Source organism: Gymnogyps californianus, chromosome 15 (genome assembly GCF_018139145.2).
Source record: "Gymnogyps californianus isolate 813 chromosome 15, ASM1813914v2, whole genome shotgun sequence".
In the NCBI taxonomy this organism is placed as follows: domain Eukaryota; kingdom Metazoa; phylum Chordata; class Aves; order Accipitriformes; family Cathartidae; genus Gymnogyps; species Gymnogyps californianus.
This window is the reverse complement of record NC_059485.1, coordinates 16961286-16978920: the sequence shown is the minus strand read 5'-3', so window position 1 is coordinate 16978920 and position 17635 is coordinate 16961286. Positions and strand designations below refer to the sequence as shown.

General features: G+C 46.6%; 1 protein-coding gene across 3 annotated transcripts in view; it reads left to right on the top strand.

Moving 5' to 3' along the window:
- Positions 1 to 17635, top strand: part of MGRN1 (mahogunin ring finger 1) — a 57007-nt gene that overhangs the window by 27626 nt on the left and 11746 nt on the right. For all 3 annotated transcript variants that reach the window (XM_050906235.1, XM_050906234.1, XM_050906236.1), the window contains exons 5-9: positions 2135 to 2252; positions 6287 to 6353; positions 9388 to 9440; positions 12659 to 12706; positions 17104 to 17172. In XM_050906235.1, coding sequence (XP_050762192.1) covers positions 2135 to 2252; positions 6287 to 6353; positions 9388 to 9440; positions 12659 to 12706; positions 17104 to 17172 — 355 coding nt within the window. The remainder of the gene's footprint in view (positions 1 to 2134; positions 2253 to 6286; positions 6354 to 9387; positions 9441 to 12658; positions 12707 to 17103; positions 17173 to 17635) is intronic.

Genomic DNA, 17635 nt, shown 5'->3' with positions numbered 1-17635 from the left:
TTAAGGCTCTGTGTTACAGTGCTGGCTGGCCTGAGCCCTGGAGGGCAGCCCGCTGTCTCTGTGGGCTCTTGCACTCTGGGAGCAGGTAGCTGCCAGAGCTATAGCTCTTGAGTGTAAGTTTCCACAACATCGCTTAAAGCTGAGTTTTAAGGTTCAGGCATGTCCTCTCTAATCACCTCTGCCACCCTCCAGCCCAGTCTTCACATCTCTGGTGTGATGCTCAGTTCTGCAGTTCTTGGTTGACTCTGCCCCATGGGCTTTTCCCACGGTTTTTGCTTCACCCCCTCTGGAAGTGAGCTGCCCAGCCCTCTTGCTCCTTGCTTACAGAAACCAGAAGGCGTTACCTCAGATGTAGAAAAGCTTTGTATTGCCGTCCCCTTCTGGTGTGCTGCGCTCCTCCATGAAGCGTAGTTAGGCTGAAGGAACTTGGAGCTTTCTAACCTTTGCTTACGTACCTGGTGATTTGTAAGCTGTGTCTGCGTTTCAGAACAGCTGAATGTCCTCAAAAGTATAGAATCCTGTTTTTCAAGCAAGAGTTCTCTTTTCTTTGCCTCTGTGCACACTCTGCTTGCTTGACAGGGCTCTGTACTGAATCGGCCACATCAAATGCCTCAATCTCTGGTGTTGCCTCCTTCACAGGGCTGGCAGTAGTACTGCCCATGTTATTCTTTGAGAAATGGAATCAGCAAAATCTGAGGAGCTGGTTGGTCAGGGGATCCTGTGTGATATCCCAAGTTGAATTAAGAAAAAACTCAGCCTAGAGTTCCTGGTGCTAATGTGACACTTGTCCCTGGAGCCTGTCCTCAGGCTGTGTGGTCGATCAAGAACAGTGGCAATCAAGTTTTAACAGTCAACAAGGCTTCGACCTTGTTGCTGTTCAGTGTGCAGTGGCTGGAGGCCAGCACTCTCGCAGTCTCACCATGTGAAGCTCTGCTTAGGAAGTGATGGTTAGTGTGCAGAAGAGATAACATCCCATTACTGTGACTGGCTGTTAAAGTCTTTTTTGTAGGGCTGGAGCTAGACCTGTCTCGTCACTGTGCCGAGGGAGGTTGTTGTTTCTGCAGTGTAAGCCTTTTGGGCAAGGGATCTCTCACTTCCTCTCTGGTTTGTCAGCATGCTCTGAACACACGGTTGGTAGCTCGACAGCAAAGGCTTTGGTGGTAAAAACAGCTTCAGATGTTCCCACCTTGCTTTGCAGTTCACTGCCTCCTCTCCTGTGCCAGAATTGGCATAGCAAAAGGCTGCGCATGTCCAGCTCAGAAATCACCCTCCAGAAAGTGGTGAAAACTTCTTGATCCTATTTTGCCACTGAAGCCCACTGTGAATCACACCGTCCGTAGTGATGGTCAGTGGGCAGTGAAATGTCTCTCTTGGGGCAGGCAGCACTGGGTGGGCTCTGGCTGCAGAAGATGGTAGATGATAGCTATGGTCCCATTCCAGAGATGTTCAGCCCAGCCTGGCAGTGCTGGTGTTTCGCTGCTGGGCCTCGAGACAGTGGAAGAATTGTGACTCATCTCTAGGTGGCTGGTGTGGAGGACTGGTTGGTGTCTCTCTGGTGGCGTTGGTAGCCCTGCAACGCCTCTGGGCAAGCACATGAGGAACAGAGGAGTGAATTGGAATGGTTCTTGCTTACCAGGATGATGGCAAGCCAAGCAGCGTTTCTCACCGCAGAGCTGTCCCGCGGAGGCATGGGAGAGCTTTCAGCACTGTGTTGGGTTGTGTGTTGCCACTATTAGATCATTGCTCGTTCTTCCTGGGTTTCCTGCAGAAAATAAGACTGTGTGCTGGGCTAAAAGCCAGTGTTGCCTAGGCCCTGGATTTAGTGAGCTAGCCTTTGCCAGGCTGCTGCGCCCCACTGTACTCCTCTGACAGCCAGTGTTTCCAGGCAGGTCAGTATGGATCCAATCAGACCTTGCCTGTCTGCGCTGCTTTCCCTTCCCTGTGCTCACCTTCTTGCTTTGACCTTTCCCTTCCCTTTTTGTATCCCCACTGAATGTCTGCCAGCCCCTGCCAGCTCTGCCTCTTAGAGCTGCCACTTGTGATTCCTGAAGGGCGGACAGGCTTGAATGAATGAGAGCCTAGCAGAGAGCAATCATTTGTTACAGCAAGTTTTCTTTTTCCACCCTTTCTTCAGATACAGCACAAAGAATCCCTCTCTGCAGTCGGAGACGGTTCATTACAAGAGAGGGGTAAGCCAGCAATTCTCCCTGCCTTCCTTCAAGATTGATTTCTCAGACTGGAAGGATGATGAGGTAAGTCTCTGCTCAGTGTCCCCTTCTTTCCACAATCCTGTTGTCCCAGAAGCACTGGACTCCATTTAGTGCCATGAAGTTATGGCTGGAAGACACCCTCTCGAGCTGCCATGGCATGTTTTGTGGGTATGAGACGAATGGGGCCCTGGGAGGAGCAGGTGTGGACACTGTACGGAAACTGGGCAGGTAGATCAGGCAAACAGGGAAGGAACCCAAAGAAGCGACTTTTGATATCGCTGATCAGCTGGCATCCCAACATTGGGTGTAGGAGGCAAACTGGAGAGACTGGCACTGGAGCCCTTCCTGGAGGAACCCGCCACTCCTCAGCCTTCCTCTCCCTGCCAGCCAAAGAGCTTGTGGGAACAAACGTCTGTCTTGATCTCTCTGTTTTGGTGGTTTTTTGGTTTTTGTTTTCGTTTTTTTGGCTGGCCCTTTAGAACAGTGGTCTCCAAGGTCGGGTGCATGCAAGACAATTTATTGGGGGTGCGGGAAGAACTTCAGTAGTACATGTATATATCTTATAAGTAATAAATATACATATATTGGGAGTACATGCTCAAAATTTTTTACTGATGTGATGAATAGTCAAAATAGTTTGGAGACCCCTGCTCTAGAAGAGTCCTGTTCTAAGGGCCACATCCTGCATTATAAACTGTAGCAGCAGTGTTGTGGGGGGATACTCTCCCTTCTGGGGCAGATTCACACTGGTGCGTTAATGGTGAATAAGGGAATGCCTTCCTCCTTTTAGTTTAACCCATAACTGCAAACAGATGAGGGCTTGGTTTTAATTAAGCTCTGTGGCTTTTACTACGTAGCAAGATCTGTGGAATCCTATTAATTTTGGTATCTTTGCAAAATTCTAACCCAGGCAGTAACTCTGCTTCTTGAGCCTCTGAGCTTTGGCCCAAGGGTTTCCCCTGCACGTCACACAGGGCAGGGGGGCCTTGGTCTTTCCGCTGCTCTGTGCAGAATTGCCATAAGAGATTTCTGATGCAGAGGAGTCGGTCTGTAGCTACTGCTAATATATTTGTTCCTGTGGACCCCTCTCCCAGGTCAACACTGGTACAGTGTTCATTTCCTGACCCAAGCCTGTATAAGGGTATTGTGTGTGTGAACCCTCGTAGATAACTCTACCTCTTAAAAAAAAAAAAAAAAAGAGAGAGAAAAAAGAAGCAACCAAAAAAAAAAGGAAAAAAGTAATCTTTCATGTATTTTGAAAAGATTGAATAGCTATTGTCTTGAAGTTACAGTTCTAACTATAATCAGTCCCGTGCCTTAACAAATGCCGTGGCGGTTACCAAGAGCCTGCAGAGTCTGGTCTCCTGATGTCTTGGCTTCTCTGCCAATATATGATTTCACAAGTTCAGCCTACAAAAGCCTGGAAGAGCTGCTTTTCAATCCCTTCTGTCGTCTGAGAGAGCTGGAAAGTAGGAGCTCAGATCTCTTTCTTCTTAAAGAATTGAGAAGCTTAATTTTCACTTCTGTTCCTGCCAGCAAGGTTTTAACTCGAGTACTAAAGTCATGTCCCTTTGACAGCTTAAAGGGAGAGATGCTGCGGAAAAGTAAGCTTCTAGCTCCCTTTGCTTGATTCTGCTGCATCCTCTGTCTCTTCTTTTTTCATTCGTGTTACTAGGAGCTCTGGTTGTGGAGAAAATGTGGAACAAGCACTGTGATTCAGCAGAGTTTCTTCTCCCATTTCAGTTCTGTGTACATATCAGTCCTTGTCCTCTCAAGTCCAGTAAAATGCATATGGCTAAGCCTTCTTAGCTGGCCACTGAAATTTTTATCTGAGACAGCTGGCAGAGTGTTATCACTCAGCTGTGTACAATTGCATGCTTCAGATTGCTTTCCAGCTTTGTTATTGGCGTTGTCCAAAAAACCCAGATTTATTTCATATTTTTGCTCAGTGTAATACTCGCATATGATGTAGTTCTTGGCTGGCCAACAGAAGGGAAAATAATGTTATGTTGGGTTGTTATGTGGAAAGCTTTATAAAAGTTTACTTTGTCTTCGTAATACACTGGTTTGCTTGCAAGTTATAGTGTATGGCTTGTGTTGAGACAGTTGTTTTCGGGTCCCTAAAAATGAATGTGAAATGGACCCTTAAAGAGGCCTTTTGTTTGAGAATGCACAAGTTTATATCGTAAAGCAACCACAATTCTATGATGTGACTTTCCCTTCAAATGGACAAACAGTAACTGTTGTCGTACAGTAATAAATCAGAGCAGGAAGCAAAGCAAAACCATCAGCTTCTTTCAGCAATTTTAATCAATTGTCCTCGATGAATTTTCCCTCTGTGGCATGCCATAATGGTTCAAAAATGCAAGCTGGAAAATAGTGGCTCAATGAGTCTCTTCTAAAACAAATACTGAGAAGTTAAATGAGATTTTTGTGTTCGCTCTGTTACTCTGCTGTTTTGGAAAGAGAATAGATTCTGGCAGTTTAAAGGAGGAATAAAATGTAAAACCATCATACAGAGGATGAAAATCAATATCCCTCAGGCTTGAAGACTAGCTAGGTCAATAAACCAACATAAGGTCTTCCAGCACATGCTTTCTGTTTGGAATCAGGTATGCACATTTGAACGGAGGTGTGTGTGTGTGGGCAAAGCTTTGTTACACAGCTAAGAGTTGCTTCTAGAAAGCACTGCAGAAGCTGAGTGGCCCCAAAGGCATGCAACCTGCACGAGGAGCGTGCAGCTATGGACAGAAGAGCAGCAGACTTGCAATTCCCTCTTCCCCCGCACGTCCCGTGGAAGGTTGGTGAGCTGTTGCAGTCTGAAACATGTGCCTGCAGCTCTTGGCAGAGCTGCAGCCATGTGGCTAATGGGCTACAGCACACTTGGCTGGTGGCTGACCGGGTATATCGTCTCCCAGTGTACAGGTATCGTGCATTTCAGGATGAACATTTAGGTTGTAATTCGTTTGAGGAGGAACCATCGTCAACTATGTTAAGGCTCACGGTGAGAGTCACCTTCCCTCCAGTCTGGGTGTTTTGGGTTGCCATTTGTGCCAATGCCGATGGCTGTCTTGATAGTTTATCTTTTGAGGGACTGGCTGGAGAAAATCACACTGCAAATGATGTTGGGGCTGTGGGGAAGTGAGGGAAGCCCCAAAGCGCTACCTGAACGGTGCTGCGGCACTTCAAATTGGGTCTCAGTTTTCACTGGAAAACTGAAAACAGACTATGTGCAGCACCGTGGTGAAATGACATTTTTTTCTCTCTTGGCAAGAGATGAGACAAAAAAACCTGTCAGTAATTAACAAAAAACACAAGAAATCCAGTCTCTGAGGCACTTCCGTTCCTGGCATAGGACAGTGTTTGTAAGGTTGCATTTTTCTTGTGTTTGTAAGATGACACGGAGCTTTTGAAGTGCTTTAATGAAGTGCAGGGCAAAGGAAGAAATTGAGTCTGTTTTCCTTGCACTCAAGTGAGATCTTAAATATTCACTCTCGCCGATTAGAAGGTCAAGGACCTGAATTTCCTAACATGCCAAGAGATGGAAATCAGTCTGGTGTTTCCTTAAAGTGTTGTGTGAGCTTGAAGTTTTACAGATTTTTCTCTATGTCTTCAAGAACTTCATACAAGAGTCAGGGTTTCTTTTGTGGTGTAGGGAGCATAATGCATACTGCGGTGCTATAAGCAGTATATACCATATGCAGGCAAAACTATGGCACTAGATATATCTTGAGAAACTTGTCCTGCTACAAATCACTCAGGAGACTTTTAGGATATATGAATTAGTGAGAATTAAATACCATATAAAATTCAAATGGAGATCCTTTGCTTTGCTAGCCACGGCTGGTGTTCAGTGCCATGTCAATGTATATATGTTGTAGTTATTCTGGTTGACTCCTTCTGAAAGTTGGTGCCTGAATTTTAAATCCTCTTGCTCTGTCGTGTCCTTTTGAGACCAGGGACTGGGGGCCCGTCAGAAGGGGCCTTCATTCCTATGATGTTAACACTACCTTAAGCGTTGTCTTCAGGCAAGTCTGGTGTGAATTGTCTAACCTCATCTCGTTTCTTTCCCTCAGCTGAACTTTGACTTGGATCGTGGCGTGTTCCCTGTGGTGATCCGAGCGGTGGTGGATGAAGGGGATGGTAAGCATGGGGATGTGCTCCCTTGGTGGTCTTCTAGCTCTCTTTGAGGTTGACTCCTTCAGGGCAGGCCTCCTTCTGCAATGGTGAAAACATTTTACTTGTAGCAAAGGCTTGGGGAGCCTTTCCAGAATAAAAATATTTCAGGAGTTCACCTTAACTTCCCTGTATTAAAACGGCCCAGCTCACCACGGGTTCTTACATAAAAACATGCTTTTAAAAATAGCCTCCATTTTTTACAGGAAAAATGGCCAGGTATTTAGTGTTGGAATAGTGTTTAGGAGAGCTCCTGGCTCTGCCACGAATGCCAGGCACAAATTTGGAGCAAATTACTTCCTTTCTCTTTGGGTTTTGCATTTGCAGTTTGTAAGGCGAGGAGGGGAGTGGGTCTTTTCCCCCTCTTTGAGGGGTAAGTTGTCTTCATAAAAGCTGTAGCTAACTGTAGGGTGGGCCTTCCCCTAGGAATGGTCAGAGAAAAAATGGCTTTAAAATGCTCAGGCCACTGTTCAACCAAATACAGGTTCATTCAGCAGTTTATAATTCTCCTGCTTTTTCTGAAGAGTGCTGGATGGTTACAATAAAAGAGCCTAACCTTTGATGAGAAATAATATTGTTGATTATTTTTAAAGCACATTGCCATTTTGGAGAGGGAAGTCTAGTAAATGTTTAGATTGTTACTCACCTTGCACAGTATTTTCCTTAGGGGGTGTGTGCTTTTGGGCTCCGTGTGTTTGCACTCATTCTGAGCATCAGCAATGAAAAGGGCACATGGAAGTCGCATTTTCTCTGAAATTGGGGGCTGTTGTGGTCAGCAGGACCTGCATTTCGCTTCTGCATTTTGTAACATTGTGTACAAAATTTGAGAATAATTAGAAAGGATAAAATCCATTGTTGATTGCATTGTTTAGTGCACTCACTTGCTCAGTTTCTTCTTTGTAGATGTGAAAGCGCCCAGAAACTCATTGCATTATTTTACAGTCCTCCAAGCAGAGTGAAATAGAACTGGATGAACCAATTTAAAGTGTGACTAACAAAGTACAGTGCAACATAAAGGAAATTACTTCTGAAGTGCATCTATTTTTAGTGATTTCAGGCACTGTTAGTAAAATTGACATATATGTATATTTCTTGACCATAAATATCAAACACATTCCTGTGTTTATGGAGCTTTTGGCAAGGTATTTGTACTTTCTAATGTTGGGCATGCCTAGAAGGACCAAAAATAGAACCGGAGGCAGCACGGGAAGCATACGTTTATGCACATACCATGCCCAGTCTTAGCCAATAGTGTACTGTCATCTATTTTAATAACCTGGAAAGGCAATTGCTTTTAAATCCTCTTCTGGAAAGAATACCAGCACAAAAATATGTGACACTTGAGTGAGATTTGAGGAAATTGTTGTGTATTTTGGTTCTTTTTTAACTGATGGGACTGGAAGGAGCTGGCCTTGTGTGTTTGGAGCACCTGGAAAATTACAGCTGGCCTGTAACTGCTTGTGTTAAATAAAATTGAATGGCAAATTACAATAGCAGTCAGCGAGATGTTGGTTTGGACTTAATTCTGCCAGGAGATGTTTGCATGCCTTGAAGAATGTGAGCTTGCAATGTTAGCCCTCTCCCATTCCTGCCAGCGGGATTGCTCTCAGGGAAAGGTACAGAAACCCTTCAGGGAGGGAAGGTGCCGCACAGAACGGGTCACACAGCTCCAGCCACACATGCTGCTTGAATGCCACGAAGGATATGAAGGGAAGCAATGCTTGTTATCTCTTATTTGGCTATTCAAACTGCGGGGAGGGACCTGAATTTCATTTACTGAGCGAGCTGGAACAGCCTTGCTCTTGGCTAGCAGTGGCGGGAGCCAGCAGATGAATTCCCAGTTTTAGCCCTCTCTTCTGCATGCCATTATGTTCCTGATGGCACCCAAGTTGCCATGACCAATCTCAGTTACCCAGCAAATCTGCAGGCATGGATTCTCTTCTCCCACGTACTGCTGTTTCCAGACATGATCTTTGTGCCGGAGTCCAGTGAATGGTTCCTCTTGTTGTCTCTGCTGTTCTGGGGGCCCAAAGGAAGCTCTTTGGGCTGCGCTCCTCTCCCTTTTAGACAACATGGGAGTTGCTTCCTTCAGCTGTTAACTTTCTGGCACAGAGCTGGCAGAGCGTCTGCCAGCTCTTCTGCATGTGCTGAGCACAGCCTGGGTACTTGTTGGTCCAGGCAGGGCGAGGTGGTGACATGCCTTCCCTTCCCTTGGTGACTCCTCCACGACCTCTGTCTCCCATTTCCATATGATGAGTCTGAACATAATTAAGCAAAATGGTCCAACTAGTTGGAGCTGAACAGAACCTTAGAGTCTTGAGCCAGAGAGACTGGGATTGTACCTTGGCTTCCTCTATTCTGTATTTGCTGAGGGAGCCATGAATGCAGTACAGAAACCTCTGACAGCCCCTTTTCAATGCTATTGGATTAAGAGGGAAGCCTCGAGTTTGGAAGAGGGAAGACGTGATGTTTGTCTTTGAGGAAAAAAGCAGAGAACTGGACAGGGATGTTTCAGTGTCCAAAATTGGTAATGAGAAATAAGTGTTTTATAAGCATGTTGGATTAGAGTGAAATAAAGTGATAAGTACCAGGGCTGGAAGTGGTGCCAATTGCTGTTAAACCAGATGGGTTTATTAATCTCTGTGATAAATTCAGGTAATTAAAACCAGGAATTTGAGGGGAGAGCAGAATCCCACTGAGCGCTTTGTTTTACTTTCCCTTTCCAACCTCTGCAAACAAAGTGGGATAGTTTGGAGCACCCAAGATAACAAAGGCATGTCTGTGTAGGGCCCACCACAGAGCCCAGCAGGGTTTTGTTCTTGCTCTGCAGGAGTGTGAGATGAATCAACCTGACAAGATAAGAAAAGTTTAAAATTGCAAGAGGAGATGAAAATAGAACAGGTGGCAGTTTAGAAATTGTGAATGGACTAAAATTCAGCTGGGGGTAGTTTTATGCTTGTGCTGTTTTCAAGGTTTAACCAGGACTGCTGTCTTTTTGCAGTGGTGGTTGAGGTGACGGGTCATGCCCACGTTCTTCTGGCTGCATTTGAAAAGGTAAATGACTTCTTTTTTCCCCTCTGTCCCTGTCCTTGTATATGTAAACGTTTCCATGGGTCATTAGTTTGTATTTATATAATATTTAGCACAATGGAGTCCTGGCCCCTGGGGTTCCTGAGTGCTATTGTAGTACAAATAATTACTTGCAGCAGCTCCTATGCAGCCTGTAATTATCATTTGTACCTGAGCTGGTCACTCAGCTAATTGTAGCTGGTGTTTCCTGTGTGTGGGGAGAGGGCATGCCTCAGTGGCTGTGATGTTTGAGGGTGGAAGGTGTTGATCATGGCTGCTGCTGTGCAGTTTTCCAGGGCCTCATGATCTCTTTGCAGAACCAGATCTGCTGTGTCCAAACCCTGTTGCACCATTGTTTGGCCTTAGTTTACACGTAGGACCAAGCTCTTTTAAAGGATTAGGATACATCCTGCATAAAGACTTTGAGCTCCACTACTTTTCAGTGGCATGTTTGATGTAGCTGACTGCTGCCTACATGGTAAGCCAAGCTGTATGCACAAGCCTTGATAACAAAATCTCTTCTTATGATAATTGGACCCTGAAAACAGTTGCAAGATCCATAACTGCACCATGTTGTGTCTGGTTGTGGTAATACTGCAGACACGTATCCTGGGCAAGTGATACTTGTAGTGACATGCTAAGATGAGGCAAGAGATGCTGGAGCAGAGCTGGGCACGTAGAGGGGAGCAGCATCAATGCTGTGCTGTCAGAAGTTCCTCACTTCCAGGCTGGCATGTGGCTGACTTCTGTTTCTCAGTCTGCTCAGTTCCTGCTGTATCCCAGAGCAAGTTGCCGGGTTGTATTCTGTTTCTCCTAGGTGAATAATGTGGATGGTGACAAGCTGAGTCAGAGGGCATGGGAAGCACAGTTGATCCTAAGGAAGCTCTGTGGCTGCAAGATGCTCTGAGTGTTCTAGGTTGCTTTTTTGTTGGACTTAGTATGTGAAGAAAATGAGTTTTCCTGTGTTAGAAAGGCTGCCCTAAGCGCTGGCTCTCTAGGTAGTTCTACCTCTGGCAATTAGAGATCTGTCAGAAATGAGATGGGCAGCAGCAGCACCCCTGGGACTAGGGCGGGGATGTTATTCTTCTAGTTTCCTCCTCCAGCTGGTCTGGAAAAACAAAACGCACTGGAATCCCTCAGTAGTTTTCAGCAGCACCTGGGAGAGAACAGTGTGGGCAGCGGGTCCTTGGGGAAGGCTGTAGTGTTTGGAGCCCATCTGTCATCTTGGTGGGAAAGTACTGTAGGTGGAAACCCCCTAGCCTTGCAAAATGATTGTTCAGCCATTTCTGAGGAGAGAAAAATAGATGAGACCACCAGCTTCCTGCACGTTACAGCCTGATTTTGAAGTATTCTATGCAAGTTTGGCTTCCTCATCTGCGAGACTCACCTGTGCTCCCTTGGCTATTGCCTTCATAACTTTTTGGTTGTAGCTGGGTTCAGATTAGGTTTTGGATCTGATGATGCAAATATGATCTTTACTTACAAAGGAGCATGTCCAGTTGCTCTTTTCCAAGTATCCAAACATAGTGCCGTCACAGTAAGCCCAGCCTCTGTGGTCAGGGAGTAGAGCTCTCGCTTGGACCTGGATTTGTCCCAGCTTCCCGTTCTAGCATCCTGTGGCCAGCATTTGATAATAGCACCTTATAGAAAGTAGGAAAATACACACATATTGGGAATGTATTAGCATGAGGGCAGAAGCGAAGCTTTGGAAATTTCTGTCTCATGAGATTGGAAAGTGGCTTGAACTGCTCCAGCTTTGGAAGCAGGATTTCAAGGATTATAGTTAAATTCCACCTACTGTGCAGAATGTCTGAGCTTTCCGGATGCACAAAGGTGATGGAAAAAGCCCCTGTAATGTTGAGGGAGCTGAATGAGGTATGCAGCAAAACTGGTAACCAACTAAAGCTGGTCAGGCCATTCCATCAATGCTGGATTGTGTCCAGGTCTGAGCTCAAGGATTGAAAGTGCTTCCCTTCTTTTTCTAGTCTGTGTGTGCTGTGAGAGGGGGATGCTGTCTGGTGGGGCCACTTCTTACTTCTCATCTTCCACTGAATGCTTAAAACAAGATCAAAATCTTTCTTTTAATAAAAAGTCACAGGGCAAAGTGCTGGTTGAGTTCTTTCTCCTCCCTGTTTGATTAAAATATATTCCCCATCATTAGAATAATTGCAGCTTTTGAAGTGTAGGTCCATAAATCCAGAGGAGGTCCTTGCTAATAAGCACTGCTGCTGATCACCAGAGCATGCTCAGAGGACAGACAGACCAGCAGGCCTTGGTAACTTGCTATTTATATGTATCTTTAAGATCAGAATAGTAACCTTGATGCTATACGTAGTCTGGCCTTGCAGCTCTTCAAAGGCAGAAACTTGGCACTTTATGTTTGCCTGGAAAACAGGACTGTTTTGTCTTTTGGTGTAGTGTTGTCCCTTCCTTCTGAAACTCCTTCAGCAAACAGATGCATGTCTGCAAGTGTTCACAGCAGCAGGGCCTGCTGGAGTTTCCCCTGAGTCTCCTTTCCTGCTCTCTAGACTGTGGCAGGAGAGTTGGTTTCTTTCAGTTTAGCTGGCCCTTGTGGATGATGGAGAAAATAGAAATAGCACGCTATTCCTATCACTAGTTCTGACGCCAGGTATATACAGAATTGTTCCAGCCGTGCCTGCTGCCACTGAGCAAATGAAAGGCTCGAGGTGGTCATCGCAGCTCTGAAGATGGCAATGTGGAGCATGTGTGACTTGTTTCTGACTCTATCCAGTGGACAAGCCTTGTTCTCAGCCTCATGCCAGCCCCCTGTTCTCTTGGGGCTCTGGCCTCAAGAGTGGCTCTGTAACTGGATGTTATTTAGGGTGTTAACAAATATCCCCAGCCAAGTCTTGCTGGAGTGGCTGAAGAATTGTTTGCACCCAGTTGGATTGCTTGCAACCTGAAAGCATCTGGTGTGCCAGGGGATTTTTGTGTATGCTCTGGCCCACTTCAGCTAGGTTTGACTTGAGCCAAGTCCGTCTAGCTCTGCACTGGAGCAGGCAATGAGCACTCCAATACCCTGTTCCACTAACTCTGCTGGGAATGATTACCATTCAGGCTGTCCTGGTTATACGTATGCCACTCTCCCCTTAGCTAGCAGACACCAACTCTGATCATGAGTCTGTTTTACTCTTAATTTGTACACTTCAGCTGTTTAATGCATTTCCTTTTTTTCCTGCTAGCATGTTGATGGCAGTTTTTCCGTGAAGCCGTTAAAACAGAAGCAGATCGTAAGTACCTGTTTCCTGTCTACTGCTTGATTAAAGACATTTGCTGGTGTCCCACAGGTGCCCAACTGTACCCAGTGGGAAGCTTCGGTGTTAGTTCACTGAGAGCCTGAGATCTCGGCTCGTTAGCTCAGATACCATAAGCAAAGGCAGTGAGCTGCTGGCAACCCTTAAGGTTGGGTTGTTTGTTGCACAGCCAGATGTGTGTTGGGGGAACAAATATGGCAGCGTGGGGCTGGCAGAGCAATGGTGCAGGTCTCTTTGTGCTCCTCTGGGAGGCAGGCACTATGTATAGATCCAGTCTTCCCTATGCGTTCCTGCCTTGCTGGCATTTGGTGCTTGAATACAAAACTGGCAAAGCACAGTACTGGTGCTTCCATGTCTGTATAGGTGTAAGTAAATTAAGTTTGCATAAGTGAGCTTAAGTGCTGTATGTGTTAAGGAGTGTGAAGCACATCTGTTCATTGACACTGCCTGATCTCCGTAGGTTCTGTGTTTTGTGGTGTGGAAGGATATCTTTGCAGGCTCCCAGTGTCCTACGTGGAGGCTGAAAACTGTTAGCTCTCCACGTGTGTGTGTGTGTGTGTTAAGATATTACGGGATCGTCTTCTCCATGCACAAGCTTCCTTGTTGTGCCCATGGTATCTTCGGAGCAGCCCCAGGGACTGAGACCTTTGGCTCATCTTGCCTGTCCCCTACAACTATCCTGGTATTTGAGCAGTCACAGATATGGTCTTGCTTTGAAGCTGCTGTTTATGTACCAGACTGCACACGTTATGAGGGGAAGGGAAGAAGGGAGACTGGCAAACAGGGAAACATTAGGGATCTGTACCCCTTTTTTAGCCCATCCTGGTGTGGCGTGATGCGCAGAAGCTTAGTGCCTTACCAAGATTGAAATTGTATCCAGTCTTGCATAGAGAGAAATACATAAGCAACTGCAAACTGCTAAGATTGCCAAGAATTTCGGCTTCTGAAAGGAAATCTGGTAGTGATCCTGCTGCAAGGATCAGCTTGAAATGTCTTGGAGAAGATGAGATTTTGATGGTCATTCCCTTCACCTTTAGATGTGTGCTGTGTTTCTGCTTTAAATGTGTTTGACTTCAGCTGCTCGCAATTGATGGCTAGGGTTTTCTGATCTGAATTAAAGTGCCTTGATCAGACACTTTTTGCTCTAAGATGTTCCTTCCAGTCTCCAGGTCAGAAAAGAGCTGCTAAATGGTATCAGTTAATCATATATCAAAATCGTGTTCGGTAATTCACTGTCTGCCTCGCCAGCGCTGTGCAGAGACTCATGGCCTGTCCTTCAGACTTGCTTATGCCTAGTAACAGCAATATTAGCCCTTGCTGCCAGAGCTTTATCCCGGTGCTAGTGGTGAGTTACTTGCTGCTCCAGCCTGACGTCTGTTCTGAGCCCTGTGTGTCCTGGACTGACCTGCACTCCCCTCCCTTCCTTGGTGCTTGACTTGGCTGTGTTGCAGCATGATCTCCTGGCTAGTTGATCGATCTGGGTCCCACAAGTATTTTTAATGGAGACAGACAGAGACTGTTTTGGAAGGGAGTCTATCGAGCGTGCAAAGGCAGGTTTGTAGTGAGAACATCCAGAAAAGCCATGCCTCTGAAGGGAGAGCTTGTGTGCTGTGCTGGAAGAGGCTGCCTGAGCGCTGAGGGAGCAGGGCAGTGTGAAGCCAGCCGTGCCTCTTTCTTGCATATTCTTCTGATCAGAGAAGAGCATTCGTGAGCTGATGAAAAGCGACTCATTTATCTTGCTTGTGGGTTTTTGGGGGGATTTAAAAAAAAAATTTTTTTTAAACAGTGCTTACATGGCTGTGAGCTCTCTGGGTCGGTGTTGGGTTACTGTGCACACTAATGCAGTGTGTGTACCATTCTCCGTTAGCGCTCCGGACTCCCCAAATGGAGGGCTGTCTTGCTGGAAGTGCTCTCTAGGGAAGTCCCCACCCTACCAGTATGGTTAGCTGACTCCTGCAGTGAAACAGTGTGTGCTTGTCTGTCTTTACTGGCAGAGCGTGTAACCTTCCCACTCAGTGTTTGGTTGTGGGTACTTTGTTTTTTATTGGCAGTTTGTAAAATGCAATGCTTATATGTTCTCTCCTATGGCTTTTAAAATAGAAGGAGGCTCTTGCTAGAAGAACACACAGTACCACTGAAACTGAGATAGCATCTGCACCCATAAGAGCATAGAGGAGAGGTACAGAGTATATGTCTGGAGTAAACCATCTATATAACATTGTACATTCTTCCCCATCACTGCTTTTCTTTTGCCTTCCCCTCCTTGCCATTGCCAGGATTGCAGGGTACCTTTTGTGTGCATTGATCTCTAAAGCTCTTTGGGAGCAGGAAGCAGCAGCTAATGAGCTGAACTGCTTTGTTCTCCCAGCTGAGATCAGTTATAACGTACGTACCAACCTGTTTAAAGAAATTCAACATGGATGAATACAAACAGATGGATCAGCAGAAAAACATGACCTGGACTTGGCCGGTGTCTCCTGTGTGCATCAGCTGAGGCTGTATATAGCAACAGAAGTCTTTGGAAGAATGATGTGGTGCGGGATGGGTTGGAGAAGTGTGAAGGTGAAGGACTGCATTGTGTACAATCACCTACTCCTTCTTATTTACTCCTACTCTTTTAAAACCTAGAGATCTTTCTAGAAAGAGCCATATTGCACTGCTCACCCTTTTCTGACTGGGACATGAGCTTCTCGGGGTTTTTAGAGGCAAGCAGTTAAAATGAACGCAGACTCCTGCAGAGGCTTTGGTCTCTTCCTGACCTCTTCTTTGCTTTGAGCTGACCACTTCTGCGCTCACTGTTGCTCATCATGATCCTCCAAGGAGTCAGGATGCTGTAACAAGACTCTCTTTGAAATGTCAAGTTACAAAAGGACATCTCCCACATAATTGTTCCCAAACTTCCTGGGTGAGTTGTGAGCCGCTGCAGAGGATTTTGCTCAGCAGTCCAACAGCTGACCTCATTGCCGTGAAATGCAGGCCTAGAACAGATTGTCTGTAAGCTGCATGCCGAGTTAAACGGGGAGACTCTGGAATTAGTTTGTTAAAGCTGCTGCCTCCCAGCTCAGAGTGTTTCTGAACTGGCAAACAGACTGGATATAGCTAGCTCCTGCCCCCATGTTGGTGTGTGACGTCTTCTGCAGCACTGAAATCCCGTGGCAAAGCCATTGCTCTTCTGAGCACCTGGCTTGACAAAAGGAGAGGAGAGAGGCCAATTACACATGGAAATGCCAAAAGCCCTGGGGTTGACGAGCTGTTGAAGCACTGGATTCCCAGTGGCTTGGCTTCACTGCATGGTGTCAACTGGACAGTTACTGGAGACGGCAGGAAAGCGTTTCCTTCCCCTATTTGCAAGATGTGTCAGTTTGATACCTTGCAACCCCTTCACCATTTTATCTGTTGTGGGGTTTTGTGTGGAGGAGCACGGCCTGCTCTGGGGAAGCTACTGTGTAGCACCAAATCTCGGGGGACCAGTACCTTTGTGCATCCTTGTAGAGGCTGCTCCTCACAGCTGTAAGAGTCTTGTGCTGTACTTGCTGGCGAAGCTAGGGAACAGGGGAGAACACCCCACAGTGCAGAGGGGGCTTGTCTTGCTGGGACTTGACCCGTCAGCCTTTCTTGCCTCAGTGCTTTAATTCAGCTGCTTGGGGGAGTTTGCAGGCAGCTGCCAGCGTTTGCACAAAGGCATGGCTTGGGGGAGTATGTCCCAGGTTTGGGGCTGTGAGCAACTTCCACCTGTGCCTAGAGCACTTTCTGCCACCACACACCCCAATTTAGAGATGCCACCAAGGGCCTGGGGCTGGTAATAAATGACACTGCACTAATGTAGGGTTGTCCCTCGAGTGCTTCTGATGCTAAGGGAGATAGTTTGTCTTCAGTAGCTTGACCTTATGCTCCTGGGTGATGAACAGGGCAGTGATGTGCAGCCATTGATGTGCCAGTCACGAGCTGTTGGCACAGCACCTCCGCTGAGGTTACAAAGATGGGTGGAAGTTTATCTTGGTTAAAGTTAAGCAGTACTTCACAGAAGGAAAGGACTGTGGAAGGCTGTTGTTTGGGCTATGGGTGCATGTTCCTCTTGATCTCTGAGACAAGCAGAGTACTTGTTTTTTAGATGATTTTGGTAGTGACAAAAGTGGCCAGTTGGGCTCCCTGCTTAGACCAGACAGGATGGGCACCACTTTTTGAGCAAGGAGAGACTCGTTCTCCCACCTATCCTTTGCGATATTTGTTTCTGTTAACTTTTTTGTGTAGCTATAGGGGAGCTGGCTGTTGTGGGTGTAACGTGGACATTTTGACAGAGAGAGGGAGGGGTGGTGATCACGAAACAGCAATGACAGAGCAGCTGACACTCCAACCGTTGTCTTCTTCCCTAGGTTGACCGAGTGAGCTATCTGCTTCAGGAGATCTACGGCATCGAGAACAAAAACAACCAAGAGACCAAGGTAAAGGTGCTCATGAGGCTCCTGCTCCCTGAGCTGTGGGTTTCCAGCCTGCACCTTCTGCTTTTGAGCTTAACTATGGGGCTTGGCCGGGCAACGTGGAGGTGCTTCCCAGAATGACTGTCAAGTCTGTGTCATTCCTGCAGGCACTGAAGAAGCCCAGGGATGGCAGGTCCTCACTGTTGTAAGGCCCAAAACGTCAGTGGAGTTGTGCTGACATAATTTTAGATAGCATGAGACTCTTGAGGATGTTCCCTGGGGCTGGGATTGCTGGGAGAGAAGGGCATCAGTGCCCCGTGGGTGTTTCAGAGCACTGATTTTTAGGGCTTGTAGAGACAGTCATGGGCCAGTGTCGCTGCCTCTCTGCAGTCAAGGCAGTCGTGCCTGGTGTCTGTGCTTTGCTCCTGTGGCTCCTTCGCATTCTCCTGTTTGGGAGGGGTCTGCATGTTCCTGAAGCGTTGCAGGG